At 44.4% G+C, this 21493-nt stretch overlaps 1 protein-coding gene across 11 annotated transcripts in view; it reads right to left on the bottom strand.

Moving 5' to 3' along the window:
* The window catches only part of myo6a (myosin VIa), a 142105-nt gene that overhangs the window by 20161 nt on the left and 100451 nt on the right, over nt 1-21493 (bottom strand). For 4 of the 11 annotated variants that reach the window (XM_013272213.3, XM_013272216.3, XM_013272215.3 and 1 more), the window contains exons 25-32: nt 21027-21177; nt 19038-19246; nt 14579-14657; nt 8310-8470; nt 8107-8145; nt 6972-7019; nt 4060-4098; nt 494-597 (exon numbers count right to left, since the gene is read on the bottom strand). In XM_013272213.3, the coding sequence (XP_013127667.1) occupies nt 494-597; nt 4060-4098; nt 6972-7019; nt 8107-8145; nt 8310-8470; nt 14579-14657; nt 19038-19246; nt 21027-21177 (830 nt within the window). The remainder of the gene's footprint in view (nt 1-493; nt 598-4059; nt 4099-6971; nt 7020-8106; nt 8146-8309; nt 8471-14578; nt 14658-19037; nt 19247-21026; nt 21178-21493) is intronic. The other 7 variants (XM_019345783.2, XM_013272221.3, XM_013272218.3 and 4 more) reach the window with 6 other exon arrangements.

Below are 21493 nucleotides of genomic sequence, written 5' to 3'. Positions count from 1 at the left end.
TGATACCTGCAGGTCTGACAGCAGCAGGTGTATCACTGCTCCTGGTTTCATTCAGCAGTCACCTCATTGTTCTGACACACAACACAAAACTATCCACAACACTACACACTAACTACACAAGACAACACATTAACTACACACTCCAAACACGCTAAACGTCACAAATCTCTCACATCTCAAAACTCGCAGCTGCTTAAAGCTGTAGCGCCCAGATTACTTACTTAGTCAGCTACTTCCGTACAACTGATATAAGGTGCGGTAAGCTGAACACAGCTTCAACCGTCTGTTTGCTGAAAAATAGTAACGCGACCGCACCGCATTTTCTTGTTAGTAACGGTAACAGCGTTGTAACGATAGAAATAGTTATTAGTTAGATTACTCGTTACTGAAAAAAGTAATACCGTTACTTGTAACGCCGTTATTCCCATCACTGGTCATACAATTATCTTTATTGGAAAACTATCAGCGCAACAGTAAATAAGAAAACACTCACCACATGAGGTATTGATGGCGTCACGCAGCTCAGCATACTTCCACTTGCTCAGCTCGTACTTCTTGGTGCCGGCAGCCGCCTTGGAGGCCTGGACCTGTGGACCTCTAATACAGGAAACAGAAGGAGGACGCAGGAAGTCAGCGACAAAGACCCACAGCCGGGAACTGTGGGAGACCCTCAGCAGGTGATCATTTCCACTGACACCACACCGGTGAGTTTACTGAGGGGGTCGCTGTTAGGGTCATTAAAGGACTGTGCCATGCACCCAGTTGGATTCTTCATAGGTTTTCCATCCATCCATGATATAAAAGTCACAAATTTATTAGGGAAGAAACATTTACGAGTTGTTCTTATTGTGTGTATTAGTCAATTATTTATTTATTTATTTATTGGCCTACATGGATACCTGCCTACAATCTACACTGGCCCCTTTACATTGATTGAGTATCTGACCGGGCACCAGGTTGGTTTCTGTTATACGGCTCTTAAACTTCAATCTAGTGTTTCCCAGAAGTCTCTAAGAATTTGAAACGTGATAGCCGTCTATAGATGCTAATTGTTTTGTTTTCAGCAACCCAGTGAAGAAATCAAATTATCAAGTCTTTGTTCAACGTACAGGATGGGATCATTTATCTCAATCTTAAAATACTGAGACAAACTTCAGTAATGTTTCAGATTTTAAAAGTCCTGAAAAAAAGCTCTTTGTGAGGAATTCTGGATCAGGCCCATTGAACTGAGGTTATTAGGTTTCTCTAGCTTGTGCAGATATTAGATTAGTTAAAGTGGTGGTTTCAGAGGCAAAGGATGACAAAAGACCTGCAGAAAATTCATTTATAAAGACCTGAAATTCTGTAATTAATGGTTTTATTATTATCTGGAACTGATGTGTTAATGCTTCATAGTGTAATCTGTAACTAAGAATGACTTAAGTTGCCAGGCTGTGGAAAAAAAACCCCTCATCCAGCATTAAAGTTTGATTTCCGTTTTAGCTCTTGAAAGCCTCCGACGGGCCTGTTTGACCATTAATCTTCAGTAAAGGAGCTGCAGGATATCTGGACCTAAATCCCATTTATAACTGCACACTTGATGGATTATTGCGAGGATCAGATTTTAATGATTTCTTATTAACATTTATAATTTTGGGTCCTGGAGATAAATGATCGCACAGCCCAACAGTTGCATCTCAGAAAAGAAAAATAACACGGGGGAAGGTTTTCTACATTCAGGCAACTCAAATGTTTTCTTCTTTTTTCTGATGTGTGAAGCATAAGTGGGACAGTTATTGATCATTAATGAAGTTATGGTGTACAGCAGTTTGGTTCATATTTCAGCCGTTTGCAGTGAAACATGGCTCACAGGCGCTGGAGCCCGGAGGCGGATATGTTTGCCCAAAGCAATGATGAAAAAACAGCTGAACCGATGGAGATGAACGGAAAACCACGATTTGTTGGGCGGATGTGTTCTGTAATGCCTGATTGTGATTTGAATTGTTCATTAGGGTGCATGTAAACACAGTCAGTGACGCACCCCACACAGTAAACTCCACCCAGGTGAAAGTCACCAGGTGAGACAGGAACCAGTTTTCCATGAGGAACAGAAGCAGCGCCGTGTTCTTTAAACAGCTGCTGGTTCATTATGAACGTCAGGGTGAGGGTGAGGAGGACTGAGGGTGTCAGACAGCAGCGTTATAAAGAAGGAGAGGACCAGAAGAAGAACAGAAGGTGTGAGTACATCATTAAAATGCATGCTGTTTCAGTCTCCAGGAAGCCACACAGCACCTCCATTGTGCCGGCGTGTGGCCGCCACGGCGTGACGGCTCGCTCTGTTAAATTATGAATGACCGTTTGACAGCAGAGAGCAGCGGCTCCCCTCCAGCTGCTCACTCCTCTGCGGCGCTGCTGACAGGCCTGATTAATCCGTGACCGGGATTTGCCCTTTTTAGAACGCCAGGAAGTTGGAGGCGGGACCCCGCTGCTCCTCTAATCCTATTGGATCTCATGTTTAGCCCGAGCTGGGTCTCGGACCCGGGGTGGCTGTAGCGTGTTTTCACAAGCACGTGGTGACTTTGGCGTGCTAAGCGGCCAAGTGCTGCAGTCACCTTCTGCCCCCGCTTCCTGTCGACAATTAACCGCAGACAGGCGAACACGGGAAGCAGGGACTGGCTCGGCTTAGGCTGACATCACTCATTCACAGCAGCGGGGATGTTGACAGGAACACGGGCAGAAAACAGCATATGCTCGCAGTAATCTGACGGGACCGGCAGTTTAACCTGCTATAGGTTAAAGGTGAAAAAACTCTCTGTGGTGGAGTTTCAGGAGGAAGAATTTGAACTCTAAATCTCTGTTAAATTCATGGCTTTACAGTTTTGGGCAGTAATTCACGGGGAACACGACATGCTCTTTCAAAACTTGGAGGAACGACAAATTGTGTTTCATCTGCAGAGGTAATTACAGAAAAAAGCTGTTTGTGTGGCTCAAGACAAAGATCTGGAACTATGTACTGCATGCCTTCCAGCATTAGGATCAAAAGGTGGACCACCTGAGCAGCACCTGCCGGAGCGCATGCACTGTATCCTTATCTCATAGGTCCAGGTTTGACTGTGCTCTTGGCTGTTTGCTACGCATCACCCTAATGTTAACATCCAGTCAAAGACCAAAGAGAAAAACCTTGAAGAGGATTTATTCGGCTCATTCCCAGCTCCATGTTTTTATTCCTGGACTCCAACAGAGCAGCCCTTTGGTTCATCCTCTGTCTGTAACATTTTAGCTCCTCCCACTTTGAGCCAACATTCTTCTGACTGGCTGCCCCTCGTTAGAGAGTAAGTGGGTGGGTTTTCTAACCATATTAGACATATCGCCTCTATAACATCTTGAAGAGGCAATAGAAGAAAAAAAACAGAAAAAAAGTATTTGGATCCTGTTTTAAAACAGCGCTTTGAGAGAAAACAAACTACTTTTTGATGCTTCCAAAAACATCGAAAAAGGTTTTCTTCGTAAATATATAAAAAAAAAACTAGAAAAATATTTAAATTTCCTAATAAATATTATTATCATTAACATATCAGGACAGTAAAGAGGCAGAAATTTAGATCAAACTCATTTTGTCTTTGAAATGATGAAGTGAACGTTTAAATGTTTAAAGCTGAGCTGGACTTGTAATAAGCAGCAGCATGAAATCCTCCATTAACTTTGCATTGTTCTGAAAGTTACAGCTTTTATCTGTAAAATGTTAAAAACAGGAGCAGCTGGAGCTTCTGCGGCAGCCGGGCGATGGGGGCGGGAAATAACAGCTGGGTGACATTTAACAGGCCGCGGCGTCCCCGTGTACAAGGCCAACTTTCAAAATCACAAAAGAAAAATAAATCATCTTCTTTACAGTGGAGGCTAAAATAGTTATTAATTAACCCTCTAATCAACACTGTTCAATTTACTTTTGATCATCAACAATCAAAAAATGATTCAGTTTCAGTTTTTGTTCAATTCTCATTAAAGTTTTCTATTAACTTTGATCAATGAGTGAGTTGATTGGTCATTGAGGTGTGATCCACACAGACAGTTTCTACCCACCGAGCCAGAAGTTCGGACATTTCCCTCGCCATTTCCTCCCTAAAAAGCACAATGTTAGGATAAACTGTTAGTACGCTGCCAGCGGAGACATTTACTACAAAATACTTCATCACCATCTTTTTCACTAAACAGGGACAGCAGGTAAGTGAAAGGGAAAAAAAGGGAGGGTTAAAAACGAAGAAGAAGAAGGAGGAAAACAGAAGTTGGTGTTCATGTACTTTGATTTTCAAACAGCTGAAACTATAACACGACAACACTCGTTCACACTTCTCGTAACGTCACAGATTATCAGAAACGGAGGAGAAGCTCATGCTACAGTCACACTGTGTGCAGTGATCATGTGATCTTGATGCCTTTAAAGAGCGGGAGCAGGCCTGCAACCACTCAACAGTCAGTCTGCAACTGAATGTGGTCATGTGATCATAATAACTGGGATAAATCTGGGAATATCGCAAGTCTGTCGCTGTTTGCATACACAGAAATTCAATTCTGCTGCTTTCACACAGGAACATAACCATCCGAGTCGAGTCCTTTGTTGCTGCACACAGCAACCATCTAAAACCCTTCTTCAACTGGTCTGAGAGTGATAAACCGGTATCGGTCGGAGACATTACTGGCTACAAGCGAAAGATCCCGTGAGAAGACGGGAGGAGCATGTGATGTAAAAACTAGCAGATTGAACATGCAGAGCTACCTGCTGGGCGACGCCGCTGAATGAAGCAGCAGCTAAAAGTAGCTGTTTGAGTCAGGTCGACTCCCTTTAGGCTGAGACATCACCTTCGACCAATTCTTTGTGGTATTTTCACTCTAGTGTGACGGAGACGTTACTTTTCCTGTTTGTTACATTTAAACTTTGTTTTTAAGTAGAGGCAAAACGAACAAATCGCTAGAGCGTTCCTGGAAACCCAAGATAGCTGACAGCTGATATTCAGCTACCAGAGCAGGAAGTCACCAATAAGCTCCTCCCCCATTTTTCACCGTCTGAAATATGGTGAGGTCATTTTGCTTTGACTTGTTTCTTTTTGTCCTTGTTATAAAAGACCAGGGTGGTCCCTACGGTGCCGCCTACAGCTTGGCTTTCTGACTGCAGAAGCTCTAAAACCTGCGAGCCTGCAAACCTCCACCTTCATCTGATAATTCTCCTCATTACCAACATGATCAGCCTGTGCACAGAGGACCTCGTTCATTTCAGAAACACGTATTCATTATGCCGTCTCTGGCCACACGTTTAATGGTCCGAGCGTCCTCCTGGGTGCGAGCCATTAACGACGCTCCTGTGATGTTTACATGAGTCCTTATTAGGCATTAAATGGAGGAAGGTGAAATCAGGCAGGAAGCAGCTGCTGCAGTTAAAAGAAAGCAGAAAAGGCGCAGCGGCCGCTGAGCCATTAACTGAATGTACGCTCTCACTCCATGCTGAGTCCAGAGGTTCAACTGGCAACAAATCAGAGGCCACACAGTGACGCCTGCACTTCCTTCCTACTCAGGTGCCCTGGAGCCATGAGAAGATGAGTTTAGCTTAGAAAATAAATGACTTAACTTCACAGTTATTGAGCATGAAACGTGATGTGGACACCCTGTACAGCTGCTCTGAATCAAAACGCACTCAGCCGACGCATTTAAGAGAATTTAAACTTCCAGAAGACAAAAGGAGAGAAACAGGAAGTCAGGTGAGAGGAATGGGAGGAAGAAGGCAAGGATGCCAAAAGAAAGGAGGTGAGGGAAAGGAAAGACTACATGTTTTAGTTCATAACTGACACTTTCATGTCTTTCATTTGGATCTATGAGCTCTGACACAGACTGATGTGTAGAAACAATCACATACAGGGTCTTTAACTCACTCGCTCTTCTCCAGACATCTCAGGCTGTAAATGAGCTGTTTTCTCACACCGTGAGGTCAGGCATGTTTACGTCCTCACGCTCTACTGACATCCCAACTCGGTGCTTCATGCACGTCAAGCTTGTTTTTAAAATCTTGTGTTTTTAAGGGCGGTTCAGCTTTTAGTAGCTGAGATCCACTGCTGAATGAGTCGGATTTATTCGCTGCTTTAACTCCCTGCACACATTCAATTTTGTGTAGTTTCATTTTTTCATGACTGCAGAGGATTCAAAATGAAGCAGCTAAGCTTCTAATGAGGTGCGAGACACATTCACAAAAGGCTCGGTGACCAAAGAATACAGGAAGTCACCAGGTGAAACAAACGTTTACAGATGAAGTTAGCGGGTTACCTCGGCAAATGGAGCCAGGAACGTCCACAAACTGCTTCCTGGACATGAAACGGAGACCTGATTTTAAACCTGAGGCATCTATGGATCAGCTCCACAGCTGATCGTGGCTCTTTAAACTCCATATTTGCCTCCAGGTCGCTCTGATCATCTCACAGCTACTTCTCTCCTTTGCTGTTTTTGCCCCCGGGCTTTGGAAGAGTCTGCCGCTTGAACACTTACACTTAAAGAAAGACATCCTCCAAGTTTTATTCTTTTAAAGTCATATTTTTATGCCCAGATCTGAGATAAAACTGATCATGGCAGCCCTGCTCAGAGGTTTGAATGTCTGCCTTTGATTCTTTTGTCTGCATGTCCGTGATGACTCTTTTGGTCAAATCTACATCTTTAACACTGATGATGCATGTGCAGGTTTTACACGGAGAACAGAACCCGAACAGAGAGGGCGGGTCTGCGAGGCGGATCCACCCACAGTGCAAAGCGCTATGACGCAGCACTCTCGCGAGGTCAAACGCCGAGTCACGGCGTGAGGCATCAATTTCAACTTTCAGAGAGACTCGGTACGCGCGTCGCTTCAGGCTAAGTGAGAAGAGCGATCGAGGCCAAGGCCACACCGAGTGCTTTATGTCTGGATTCGCACGGTGCCCTGAAGGTGTCTGAGGCGTGTGGTGTGACAGGAAACCTACATGGTCAAGCTCTTGAGCTTTGGGGTGGCAGCAGCAGTAGCGGCAGCACTGTAAACAGAGGATTACAGGATTATAACGGAGCAGCAGAGCACAACATAACAAAGCAATCAGGGAGGCGAAGGTGATTCCTTCCCCCGAGGCTCATCAGGAAATCATTCTCCTTCCAAATTGTGATCTGAGGACAGGCCTTGGATTTATCAAACTCCTGAAAGTCACACCTGAAGGAAAACTAATCTGGACTAAAGCCTGCTTTCAGATGCATCTTGATGGTCTGGAGGTGAAGTAGAGGTGGGGCTAGAGAGCAGAGATTTTTGGACATTTAAGTTTTCGGTTCTTTTTTTATACAGAAGATTAAAATCACCTGAATTATCTCCAGATGTTTTATTTCATCTATGCTGCAATAACAAGCAGACTGACCTCAGCTGGCCGTGAAAGCCACTTCCAAATCAATTCTCCAGTTAACCTTTGACCTCTGATCCGTGTATGAAGTGTGACTAATTCCTGAAAAAAAAAATCAGCTGAAGCTTGTGGGTTTTATTTCCTTTGTTAATTATTCAAGTTTCTTTATCACTATTATTTCATAATTAATGAAAAAATATTTATAACTGTCTAACATCAAATATCAATATCCGTATATATCAATGAAAATACACCAATATTACTTATTTATTAAAAGTAATAACACTTTTAGCGTTTCCAGGTTTATAGCTTTTGAATTATTTAATTGCAGAGTATAGATCTGAATTATTATTATATTTATCTGTCTGATTGTGTTACCTGTAGGTGTCTGCATGTCTGGTACACCAGTAGGAGTGCATGTTTGGAGTATTTTACTTCTACTTTGTCTCTTTCTATGGCTGTAAGGTCGTAACCCTCAGAAGTCTGATAAACCTGAGCCTGGATCGAGTTTCCGGTGGGTGAGAATCAAACCTGGTGCTCATATCTGGATTTAAATGTAAGTTAATAAAAGTCACTGTGTTCAAACTGATGCCTCCGTTAGCTGGAATCAGAGGGCAGAGCCAGGCTGGCAGATTGTTACAGCATGCAGAGGGTTTGTTATGGCTTGAAAGGTCAAAGGTCAGGTATGTGGGAGTGAGGGGGTTAAATTAAAGGGTTAAGAATCGACGGGTCTTACGCTGATCGCTCTGGGGACGATGGAACTGAGGAGCCGTTACTGAGAGGAAAAAATAAACAAAAAGAAAACAAAGAAGAAGAAAATGATTAAACTCAGGATCAGAGGGAAACGATGGTTTCTCCAGGACAAGTCCGAGCGGCATTCAAAGATCTTTCCGTCCCGTGAAGACGCGTCGCAGAAGGTCTCCTTAAACTCAGGCTTACCTGCGCAGGCCCGAGTCGTTGGCCACCTCCTCGGGGATGAGCTCAGCCTCGCTCTGGGCAATCCTCAGCGCCAGCTCCCTGTCCCTCCTCTCCTGTTCCAGAACAGCCTGCCGAGCGGCCTCCTCCTCACGCTCCGCCTGCAGCTGCAGCTCCATCTCCATCTGCACACACACCGAACACACACACACACGCTCTCGTTCAGTCGCAGCACACCTGGCGCATCTCCGCCACAGTTAACATATGTTCACGAGTGGAAGTGCTGCTGCAGCCAGCTTCCAGTTCACTTTCTGAACGCTCCCACTTTGTCAACCATCTGCTGGTACAAACATGTCTGCCAGCTTCGTTGCGGCACGGCTGGCGTGTGATGCTGCATCAGCGCAGGAAGGTTCAGCTGCTCACGCACGCAGACGCTTTCAGCTGTAAAACATCAGAAAAACTGCAGCAGCAGAAGAAACGACTAATTGCTACGTTCACCTGGTGAGGAGACTAACAGATCTCATCTTCAGCACTTTATTTCGCTCGTGTCAGCGAACACGCCGACCTTTCATCAGAGACTTCTCTGATGAACCAGAATCCTCTGGTTGATTTTCATGGTTTCACTGCAGCTTGGAGACTAGTTTGAGAGTGTTTGCAGTCCAGGTCCATACAAACTACAGGTGATTCTGCAACCTGCTGGTTTTTGCAACTGATTTCACCGAGCAACCACTTGCCACTGGCATTGCTGATCAACATCAACAAGCAGGATGCGAATTTCAGAGTCGTGTTATTCCGAAGCTGAATAATAATGAAAAAAGTAGCATCGACAAAAACCTACAGGAAGCCACTTCCTGCTCACACCAACAAACATGCTAAAATTTAGGCCTTCTGGCCTTCATCACAGCTCCTCTGAAGCATCTCGGACAAATTCAGTTTCAGGTCTTCTCATCCAACATTCCCATTATTCCAGGGTTTTTCTGTGCATCTCCTGGTTTTGCAGTTTCTCCCAGATATCCTCCATCTGCATGAGCCTGAAACTTGCTGGAAAACGTGCCTCAGTGAGTTTTGTCTACACAGAACGCGTGCAGCCAGTCTCTGCACAGACACGCTGAGACGCTGCATTCATTCAGCTGTGTGCTGTCAAAACACAGAACGAGGCAGACAAACAAGAATCAAGCTGTGTGTGCTGCTCTGTGGGTGCGTCAAACATGGGTTTTCTTTTTTTGTGTTCAGTTAATAACAAAAATAATAATTAGTTCAAGCTTCCAGAATTAATAACTCATAATCGAAAAGTTGTGAAAAAGAAAAAACCTACAAACAACGCCTGTTTCTAATCACAGACGATTTTCATCAAACCTATCCGAGCCCGTCCATCAGGACGTTCTGAGCCCGTCTGCAGGGAAACAGGATTTAGACGGCGCAGCATCACCAAAATGATTTCACACATCGCCGGCCTCCTGCTGGTTATCACAGGATTGTAATTTTATTGAAAAATTATGGAAAACTATGGAAAAATATTTAAATCATTAAAATAATGACTGCTTTTCGTCTTTTTGCTGTAACATCAAACCAAAGCCAATTATTTTGACCTTTACTGAGTTTATTTTGATTCCTCAGTGCATGTTCATCTTTTTTAGCTCCTTTTTATTTATAATAATCTAAATAAATTTTTTTTGTCATCTTCGATTCACTGAAGCCGTTCTGACATATGTGTGGGCAAACCTTCCCAATCTTTGGAAAAAAGAAAGATGATGTCATCTTCTCCTGATTGGACGATCATTATGAAGCTTTGATTAATCGGGCAGCCGTTCATATCACTGCTCAATGATAACAGTCCAATAATCACCGACTGAGCTGCTCATTAAAGCAGGAACAAGGGGTGGCGAACGAGGGGCGGGGCTAAACTGGATGATTAATGCTCTGGCTTCCATTTTCCATCACGAATGAAGGGAAACGGCTCCTTGACTGGCTCAGGAAGGTCGCAGTGATCTGAAGGCCATCACTTCATTAACTGAAGTTCATCTTTCTTTAAGGTGTGGACGAATTCTTTAACCTTCACGTTTTCCATGCGGCAACTCCTCTGTGAGGCCGCGTCGCTGTGCAGCAAGTTTTGTCCACATGAGAAGACTCCGGGAATATTCTGAATGTTCTGAGTTTAGTAGCTGCAGATTTATCCGCAATATTCATTCTAATTTATTACACAGCTGTCTTTTGTGTATGTTCCCGCTTCATGGTGAAACGTTTGAAGGTTTGGAGCCAACAGACCACAGCTGGGTTTTTAAATGCGAATTCAGTCGTCAGCTGCTTCTGGGACATGTTGGATTTAAGAGTACTCCACATGCTGTTTTTTTAAAAAATTGTTTCAGGTTTTTTCAGTCTGTTTGTTTTGGACCGATTAAAGTGCACACCTGGAGAAAAACCTGAGGAACTGCATAGGAGAGGCCGATGTCGCTGTTGCTGAAAAATGAAGCCAACACTAAAGCACCAAAAGGTGCAGTTTCTCTAATGTCCACTTGAGGCTCCAGCAGAGAGTCCCACGTTAGCATGTCCAGCATTACAGCAGAAATAAAAAAGTTCACAGCCTGCTGTAAAAATCTGCTTCAGCCTCTGTGGATCGTTTCCTCATTTCTCACCTGATTTTATTAATCACCTATTTAAACCACACACATCATCAGTGCTCGGCTCATATTGAATATAAGCAACAACAAAGACAGACGAAAAGTCTGTGACTTACTTCTGATTGGCTGCCCCTCATAAAAACAAGGTTTGAACAGCAGGTGGGTGGAGTTTCAAGGTCACTGCCTGTACAATGACATACCTGATTTGATCCACTGGGGATCCACTGCCTGCAAGTTTGACCAAATTCTGACCAGCAGCGGAGGAGCAGCAGTGATCCCTGTGGACTGTGGACGGACGCCTCGCTGTGTCGAGCTCATCGATCCTTTGACCAGCTGAGCTAAGAACAGTGACACAATGGTTGAATGAGGAGCAGAATGTGCTGCAGTAAGACCCCTTTGATTTGACTCTGATGGGTCATGTGATCTCAGCATGTCACTTCTAAACGCTTCACATTCACATTGACGACCCAAACTTCACGGCGTAGAGGATCCTGAGGCCTGATAAACTTGGCAGCGCGACTCATGAAAATTCTGAGCATTGCGAAAGTGCTGAGAAGCTCTAAGTTGATGGAAGTGCAGCAGATTTGTGGGTAACCCAGCCCAGGGGCTCTGGGCTGCCGGCCAACAGCTTTGATCTGAACAGACAGAAATCTGCACTTGATCCGGGCCAGGTCGACGCCCCGGGGACCCGAAAGGCACCAGCCGCCACGGCAACAGATGGGCCAGCCGGAGATGTGCTAAATGATAAACATAAAACCCTGTGACCATATAACCCGCTATCACACTCTCTCTCTCTCACACACACACACACACACACACACACACACAGCATCTGCAGAGAGCACGAGTATCAAAGAGCAGATTTTGAAACCTGCACAGTCTGAAAACACATGACGCACATGTTTGAGGCGTCACAGCCGCCTTTAAAAGCACGTCTGACCCACCTGCTGCCTCGCTGACACCGCCACACCAACAGTTTCGATCACAGAGAATAAAAGTTTCCTACGTGATGTCAGCCATTGCTTTGGACATTTTTAAAGCTTCAACATTAGCTTAAAGAGGTCAAATTCAGGGATTTCAGTTACCTGTCAGTCAAAGAGGCCACGCCCCTAGCATGTATATTTCTGCAGTAAATCTGGTACCTGCTAGGATTAAATCATGATTTCTCCCGCTGGTCCCCTGTAACTTCCTGTCTGCTCCACCAGTTCGTAACCCACTTTATTCTCATTCATATTCAAAACCAAAAGAACAACCACGACAACATCTGCTGCTTTTTATTCTTTTATGTTTTAGTGCTTCTTCTCTTCATTCTGTATGCTGCATGGAGGGTTTTGTAAAGCATTGTGGGACGTGTGCGTGTTAGCAGTGTTACATAAACACATTCTGGTTTCTTGCTCTCCTTCGGAACATCAAATCTTTACGATTTCAACAAAGCTACACCCTGATAAATGTTTTAATCTACAAAAGACTATACAGCTTGGTACAAGCGTGGCTCTTCAAGCAGTATTGCCTCATTCTGCTGCTGTTTGCGCACACAGAGCGACTTCAGCTCCTCTGCTAACTCGACAAAAGCCACAGCTGTTAAGTAGAAACGCAGGTTAGGTGTTTCCTGTCAGTTCATCCAATAATTAATGCTGCAGTTCATTTAGTGGCCACACGGGGCTCCAGAAGTGACTCTGATGTACTAATAAACCATCCAGGAAGTCTGCACTTGAGGATATTATCTTTTACTGATCAGCAGATATGTCTGCGACGCAGTGTGTCCACCAAGCTAACCAGCCTTAGCTGATAACTTGATAACTCCACCCTCTCACCCAAACATGGTCACTAGTGGTTTCATATGTCAACGGCCTTTCAGAGTCTGTGCTTTTGTGACAGACTGCTGGTGAAAAGAGCCAAAGATAAAAATCCACTATTTGCAGACAACCAGGTTCATCACTTGCTTTTTTGATGCTTTAATAATTAATACGTCAGCCTCAATCGCACCTAAAGAGGGACTAAACTAGCTCGAAACCTCTACAACTCCTAAACCACGCTGAGCTGATCTCAGTGAACATCCTCTCTGTGACACAGAAAGACAGAGAGGACCATTAGAGAGCGTGAGAGGGATGAAGAGCGGCCGGGTTCCTGCCAGAACAGCCAGAAATGGATTAGAGCAAAAACAGAGCTCCACAGGAGGGATTTCAGGGCTGTAACTCAGCCGTCCGGCAAAGACAAATCTGTCAGGATGGAGACACAAAAGCTCAGAGCGCACAAAACTGCTTCACATCAAGCCCGGCTGCTAGCCTTCATTTAAACCAGAGGAACATTATCTGCAGACGTTTGGTGAGTACGCCGTGAATATGCAGACAACAGGCTTAAACATAACCTTGTTTCTCTCTCACAGAGAGTAACTGCTAACGAGTTTGAGATCAGGTGGGATTCGAAATGATCGTGGTGGTAGCGTGACTTCAGTTCATTTCGTGTCATCGTCTAATTATGGGGAGGGTTCGGTTACACTCTACAGAGCAGCTTTGCATTACAGCAAGAGCTGTTTTAGCCCCTCCCACTTTAACTCACTTTCTTTTGATTAGCTGCCCCTCTTAAAACAGGAGCTGGGCCGGCCCTCTGGGCAGACGATCAATATGTTAGGGATATGCCCTCTGTATGACATCACACAGGGGCAAGAGTAGAAAAAAACAGAGTGAACCTGAGCATTCAGCTCTCACACATTATTTGTACACCCACTGACCATTACTTAGACTCTGGGCATGTTTAACACAAGTACAGTTCTAATTGTTAAAAAAAAAAAAAAAACATCCACCAAAAAAGGGGAGAAAAAGTACATGCAGTACTCGGTGAGAGTGGGGAGGAAAAACATAACAGGAAGAGCCCCCAAGAGAGCCAGGATCAGGGAGGGGCAGCCAGTCTGCTGGTGGGGCTCCACCAGAAGAGGATGACATAGAAAAACTGGTCCTTTGATTTTTATAAGAAATATAACATTTGCTGACTTTCTTTCATCACAACAAAATCTGAACAACATTTTCCTTTTGAAGTCTGAATGTGTTTTTGTAACCATAGAAACAATAGCAGTTTCACATGCCCGCAGGTTGAACTAAAATGATGTGTTTAGAAAGCACGGTCGGCACCGCTGCCTCACAGCTCAAGGGCCGTGGGTTCAAACCTGGGAAGGGCCCCTCTGTGGGGGGACTTTCTACAAGATTTTCATATAAAAAAAGATTTAATTTTTTAAAAAAAGGTAGTTTAATTGCTTTTTGTAACACAGAAATGCCCGAGGTGGAACTGAGCACTGATTTAGGAACCTATTTATGTGAAGATATCTGCACATGTTGCACTTTGTTATGTTTGGTGTTGTTTTATACGAATGAATAAAAGTTAAAAACACAAGTTTAATTGTGCCTTTCTGGATTAAGGACACATTTTGTAAATAGAAACAAACTGAATTGTCATCCTCTTGTTGTACCAAAATGCAGAGTGTTACTCATCACGGTGTCACACTCTGGATTTTATTTAAAATAGAAGACCTAAACTCAAACAGCCCCTTTTATAGACGCTGGACTGTTAATCCGCAGGATCCGTCCTGTAAATCATCTGCAAACAGCTTCCAGGGTTAAAAACAACAAAGTCCAACAGAGCGCTGCTGTCTGCAGGCCGCCTGCAGCGACACACACCCACCTGAATCCGCCTCTCCTCCTCCTCCCTCTTCTTCCTTTCCTCCTCTTCCTGCTTCCTCTTCAGCTCCATCTCTGCTTTCCTGCAGAGACGAAACACAAAAGCAGAGATGAGGGCAGAAAAGCGGAAAGAAGGCAAAACACATTCGGAGGAAGAGTAAAACATCAGAGAAAAGGAGACAGAGGGGGACTGAAAGTGCAGCGCTTCTCTGTGTGTTCACCGTTATGTTGAGCGCTCTCAGACGATGATGAATCACTCATAAATACTCAGATCTGATGTAATCAGTGAAATATTTGCGGTGTGACACCAACTGCCTCTTGTTCTGTTTGTCTCCAGAAGAATCAGACCTGCTTTCCTAGCTTTCATTCTGACGCTTTAGTAACAGGAGTAAAAACAGCTTGGAGGGGGATTACGTGAACACAACCAACACGTTTTCAGCAGCGTCGACTCGGCCCAGTAAAGACAGTTATTAACAGCTGAAACCTTTTACCAGAGGCAGAAGAAATATTTGGCTTTAAAAGGCTTTTTGAAAAGTTTGTTGCAGGTTACTGATCTGTAAAAACATCTGGCTTTGTAGCTAATGTGCTTTTAGCTCCATTTTTGGTCTCCACCAACCACTTGTTATCACCTTTAAAAAGTTTAAAAGCAAAAAGAAAGCTGCATCATTTCAAACCCTACTTTCATTTAAACTCAGCTACACGTCAAAAACGCACTCTGTACGAAAATCAGATTTAAAGTGGAAGAACTGAAACAGACCTGTTGGGTTCTCTTCATTTCCTGTCACACATTTTTATTAAACAAGATTTCGATGATAAGTGCACATAAATCCTGAGAGCCAGACACTCAGAGTAACGCTCCTGCACAGAAGCCCCACCCACCTCCTTCTTTATGAGGGGCAGCCAATCAGAAGAAAGTTTTCTTGACAAAGGGAGGAGCAAGAATGGCTTGTTTCATATAATTTTCAGTAAAAGTTAAAGGAGGCTTATTCTAAGCTGTGAATCATGCAAAGCTACTCCAGCAGAGTCATTAAAAAACAAGGAGCTGGAAATGAGCAGACTAATCCCACAAAACTAATTTCATTTTGGGGTTTAAGTTGACATAAAATGTTTGATCTTTGTAAAATGATAAAAGCGTGATGCTGCCTTACTGGACGAGACATCAGCTCGTTAGACTTCCTGTGAGAGCTCACTTGGTTGAGGTGGCTGTAAGGCTACTGCAAACCTCTCTACTCTCCTCTCTCATTAAAAGCCAAAGAATCCCAGTGTAAGACTTTATAATTACTTAAACAAGACACAGAGTCAAGAATATATTTTAAAAACCTCATTTACGAAGGTGGAATGTAGAAAATTTAGTAATCTGCTGACTGATGGATTCCTCCTGCCGTCTCCCAGATGTTTTATTTCTGTTGTGCACTCACTGGAAAACTATCAGACCACCGAAGCTCTGACTTTTGGCCTCTTTACTACCTCCAGCTTGTCCTCGCCGGTCATGCAGGACCTGAAGGTTATTGTGCTGCTGCACAGGCTGCGGGCCACCGTAAATAGAAACGCCATCGTTGTGTGGAAAAAGATGACAGAACACGGGGCTCCGAGTCATCGTCGGGAGAGAAGTTTCTGGTTTCTCATTAGCTGGCAGGCTTTAGCGCGTTCTTACAGATAATACAAGGATTAAGGCTTCACGAGATCTGCTCTCATGACCTTCAGTCTGCGACCTTCAGGTGAATCCTGGGGGTTCATAACTCGCCAGAGGAGGAGAATAAAGTGAAGGGAAGAGGGCCATAAAATTCAGGCTGTCGTCTCTAATGTCTTATATTAGCAGCTAGTGGTTTGTGACGAACACAATGGCCCCCATCAGTCCTCCTAAAAGACCTTCCATCCCGCTGCAAGCAGCAATGTGGGGGACAAACCCGTGTGAGGAATACGAATGCCACAATCTGGGCGGGAAATGAAATTTTCCGTGTAAGCGATTGCAGCGTGTGATGGATTCAAATCCTCAGCAGTCTCTTAAACATCAAAAAGACCTGAGGAAAAGGATAAAGAGTGAAAGCGGGAGGCGGCGCGTCGTCACTCCTGGATAGTTTTCTCAGCCTTACAAATATGACGCTCTGAGGAGGGCTGTAACCGCTCTGATTGGACAGCAGTCTGAGGTTACCTGCACAGCCAGAGCCCCTGAAGGCAGGTTTAGTGCTGACGCTGGGCTGTTGAACTTTGAATGAACTTTTTAAGGAGTATTTGTGCACGTTAAGCAGATAAAACAGAGCTTGTAGTTTCTTTTCTAAAGGACGTGTGATATTCACGTGGAGCTGTTAAAGCCTGGCTGATGTTTAAAGATAACTGTATAATATGAAGTTCATTTTTTGTATTCCTCCCATGTAACGTGAAGTTTTAGCCGCCATGTCTGAGCTTTATCTTTACAGACCGTGCAAATACAGCAGAACTTTGAAAGAGTTCACTCCAAATTTATGCCCTTTTCCTTTTGGTTCAAGTTTTGGAGATTTCAGAGGTAGACGTGTCTGCCTTCACTTCAGTATAATAGAAGCAGCCGGCCCTCGCCTCGTGATCTGGTCCAAAGTGCTCGAGCTGAAAGAAAACTGGAGCTTTCAGAGCTGAAGAAGGCTCTCGGATGAGAGGTGAAACATCTTCAGAATGCTAAAAGAAGTCCATCTGCCTTCGACCTGGATCACTGAGACGCTGCACAGAAACACCTCCGATTTATTAACTACTCGTATTCACTCATATTTATACTGATTTTATTTCTTAATTTCAATTTTACGCTCTGTGCTTCAAGCTAAGGTGTGCTTGTGTGTGTGGTGTGCTTTTATATTGTGGATGAAAGAGACTGGTGCACGAGCCGAGGTCGGCATGGAAACCACCGTGACATGTGACTGATGTTTGTAACCACAGTGAATCTGGGAAACTCCGGCACAGAGGAACTTACGTTAGACATCTCTGAGTTTGCACAGTGATGTTTGTGCAGGAAACATGTCAGAATCAAAGAGTCTGAAAACATGCTTATTCACATTTTGTGCTTCTGTGACATTAAATGAGCTTTTAGCTTTTAGAGGTACGTATAAAGACAGTGCTGCCGAGCTGTTTCAAAGCTCACCAAGAAAAAAAAAAGGTGACTTCCTTATAAATAAGGAGCTAGATGTAATTTCCAGCTGTTAGTGAGAGAGACTGTGTGTGTGTGAAGATGGCGTGCAACACCGCACAGACCGTGGTAAGCTGTGAAGACGGAGAATAAAACAGGACCCAGAAATCCTCTGTTGAAAAACATTAAATGAAGGAACTATTTTCTTTCTCTTGTCTGCATCCTCCAACAAGGATGCAGACAAGAGATGTTGCTGAATCTAAGCAGATCTTCTAAAGCCCCACCCACCAGGCGCATCACACACAGGAAGAGCGAATCTTACTTCCTGTGTGGACTTTCCCCACTTATTGTCAAATGATGCCAAAACCACTTTTTTTTTTTTAGCAGTTATTGATGACCTCACAGAGGGCTGTCAGTGCTGCGCTTTGAAATGTTGTTGGACAAGTGCACGTGTATTCTACAGGATTGCTAGGTCTGTGTTTTAGTGCATTGTTAGGTGGTTGCTAGGCAGCATTAATAACCTGTGTGTGTGTTTGTGAGACCATGGTTTTCAGGAGATGCACAAACTCTACAAGTGGGTCACTTTAGCACATTGCTTGGTGGTTGCTAAGCAATCTGATGACATGATAACAACTGATACAGGGGCCCGAGATGCACCTGTGTGCCAGTGTTGTTTGATGGTGTAGGAGGAGTTGGCGTGTTTTACAGTGGGAGGCATTTTATAAGACAGGCTCTCAGAAACCTGAGGCTAATTCTGCAGAGCTGTGGTGTTGAAGTGAAGCTAAGAAATCCGACATCGTTCACAGAAGGTGGTGGAGAACAAAAACGGAGCTAAAAAAAGAGACTCGGACACAGCAGGAAACTAAAACAACTCCAGCTGGACACAAAAGGCTCCTGAAACCTAAAACCAACATGAAGCCAATCGATATAAACATGTAAATTTAGCTTTTGCCATTTTTAAATCCTCATGTATTAGAGGTTACGTGGCAACGCACCCCGGTAACAGTAGAAACTTCCAACAAACACTTCATCCTGAAGGCATCATCTCTTAAATCCTTTTAATGACCTGCTGTATTTATGGATGTGACAGGAATAACACACACACACACACACACACACACACACACACACACTCACACATATACATACACACCCATGCACACACACACACACTACTGTGGTAAATGCTGCTGTAAATCTGTGCTGAGCCGCCTGAGTGTGTTTGTCTCAAAAACACGACAGAAAAAAAACAAACCACTTCTACGAGTGCCTCTCCATTTTTGGCTGTGACAACAAAACAAAAGTATTTCAGTGAAGGAATGCCGGAAACATTCGAGTACTTCAACCTTAACCCCCCCCACATCCTACTTACAGCCGCCTATCCTCCTCCTCCTGCTTGCGGTGCTGCTCCTCCTCCTCCCTTCGCTTCCGCTCTCTCTCCATCTCCTCCTGGATGCGTCGCAGCCGTTCGCGCTCCTCCTCCTCCTTCTTCTTCTTCTGCATCTCGGTCAGCAGCTTCTCCGACCGGCTCACTAGGCCCCTGTACTCATGGTCGATGTCGATGCGGCCCATCATGGTGGTCTGCAAGGCACAAAAACAAGGTTGCACTTACAGTCAGGTCTCACAAAAGGAAGCACCGATCCCGATATCCGGACCGTGCGGATTCAAAGCGCTGGATGGGGAATATGTGCAGGCTGATCTGTTTCACTGCATCACGAATGTGAAATGCGAGAAAGCGGTTATGATCCAACCTCCACCCTCACCTCCAGCCACGAGATACGAATAGTGACCGAGCTTCCTCCGAAGGAAGCCTGAGAGACAGGGCAAGGAGCTCGGTTGATGCCTCCTGGACGTTTCATGTATATCCAGGCCCGGGCAGATCAGGACCCGCTGAGTAGGTGGGCTTAGACCCCTGGCCCTGCGTCCTGGAGCTACAACAGCATGAATAATTAAAACCTATATTCTTAATGGAGTCTTTGATAGCTAATAATGAGCAGCCCAGGAAGGACAAACCAAACTCCACAGGTGTCCTGGTGTCAGTCCTGCTAAATACTACACTGGAGTCTGTTTATACATTTCTTTTCCTGATCTTCTGACTTAATGCTTATTATTATTTTATCACTCACTTGAATGAGAAACATTTTTCTCATTTAATTTTCCAGTATTTTCTCATAAATATCCAGATTTTTCACTCAATTTGCCACTTTTATTTTATTTTTTTTGTAACTTTTCCATCTTCTTATTGTAAGTATCTAATGTTTTTTAGTGTGTAACTCCATTCATCTGGAGTATTTCTGATCTTTGAATTTCTTGTAATTAAACTCCCGAACTTACATTTTTTTCCACTGAATTTTACCCCAACTCATCCAGCCCAGTATTACAAGTATCCTAAATACTGTTATTGAGTTGTAGCTAAGCTGCAGCGTGTCACACACGTTTATGTTTCTGTGTTGAGGCGGTGGTCATGCAGGCCATAATCTGATATCTGTGATCACAGAGTGAAGAAGCCTGCCTTTAAGTCTCTACCAGGGCCAGAAAAACTCCCTCGGGAGCGTCGGCATTCTCACGGTTCACCGTCACAGCGTGTTCAGGTGTCATCGGGGCACGATCTGACATTTGAGAGACAAACACAGGGCGGGGCGGTGGTGTAAACCAGAGGAGGGAAACGCGTTGGAGTCTCAGGATGATGAATATTCATGTGCATCTGCTGTCACCGCGCCCCTTTTTCCTCCAACTGGCAGTCACTCTACAACAAAGCCGCGGGGCGGAGTCTGACGTGACGGGAGCCTTTCAGTCAGACTTCCTCCGCCGGTGTTTGTCCCTCTTATCCCGACACGTACCGCGGTGAACACCTGTCAGCCTCGCACCTGTCAGCCTCACGCCTCCACCACTTCCCTCCAGGAAGAAAAGTGACAGGGAAGCTACGGTGTGCTAAATTATGGAAATTAAACAACAACAAAAAATCCACACCGGCACGTTCAGGATTTATGACATCCACGGGATGTCATAAATCCTAGAAGAAGAGGTGACGTTACAGTCAGATAAAGCACACAGTTTAATCCAGTTTAACAGGAAATACCATTATGACAGTGAGAGGGTCGCTTTAGAGCCTGAGTGTCTGTCAATCAACGAGATAATCAGACAAAATTCCTCAAATCACATTCAATCATTCAATAAAAGACTTTTTAAAATAAATTTGCGAGCATTTATCTAAAAAATATATAAATTTTTTTCATAAATTTCCATTATTTTTGTTCCAAATTTGCAAACTTTTTTCTCACAAATGTTGTATACATCTCATTTCATTTCTCATAAACATGGCACTTTTTCAGTGCGCGGTCAAACTATGCACCACACCCACCTTGATTTTGACTATCAGGGTGTCGATGGCGGCGTCCAGCTCCCGGACCTGTTTGCTCATCTCCTGCTTGCCCTCCTTGAGCCCGCCCACCACCTCGTTGAAGCGGTCCATCCTCTTCTTCAGGTTACGCACTTTGACTAACCCGTCGATCCTGCGACACAGACACAAGGCCTCAGTAATGAAAAGCATCAGAGGGAGAGAGCGCCGACGAGGGGCTCGTTAACAGCGGGCAGCCGTTAAATGCCGGTAATCTCGTCACCTGGCAGTCAGAGAAGCGCCGTCAGCTCTGCTGCAGAGCTCGCTAATTACTCGCAGAATAATCTCAATCACAGTTTGGGCTTCAACACTTGATTAGTTTCTCTGATGACGCACTGTTTAACGCTCACACTCGCCTGCATCTGATCAGCTCTTCATTTTAATCACACTTAAACTGCATCTTTTTACTCAAGAGAGGTTTTTGGTTGAAA

Source organism: Oreochromis niloticus, linkage group LG15 (assembly GCF_001858045.2).
Source record: "Oreochromis niloticus isolate F11D_XX linkage group LG15, O_niloticus_UMD_NMBU, whole genome shotgun sequence".
NCBI lineage: Eukaryota > Metazoa > Chordata > Actinopteri > Cichliformes > Cichlidae > Oreochromis > Oreochromis niloticus.
This window is presented reverse-complemented; position numbering and strand designations above follow the sequence as displayed.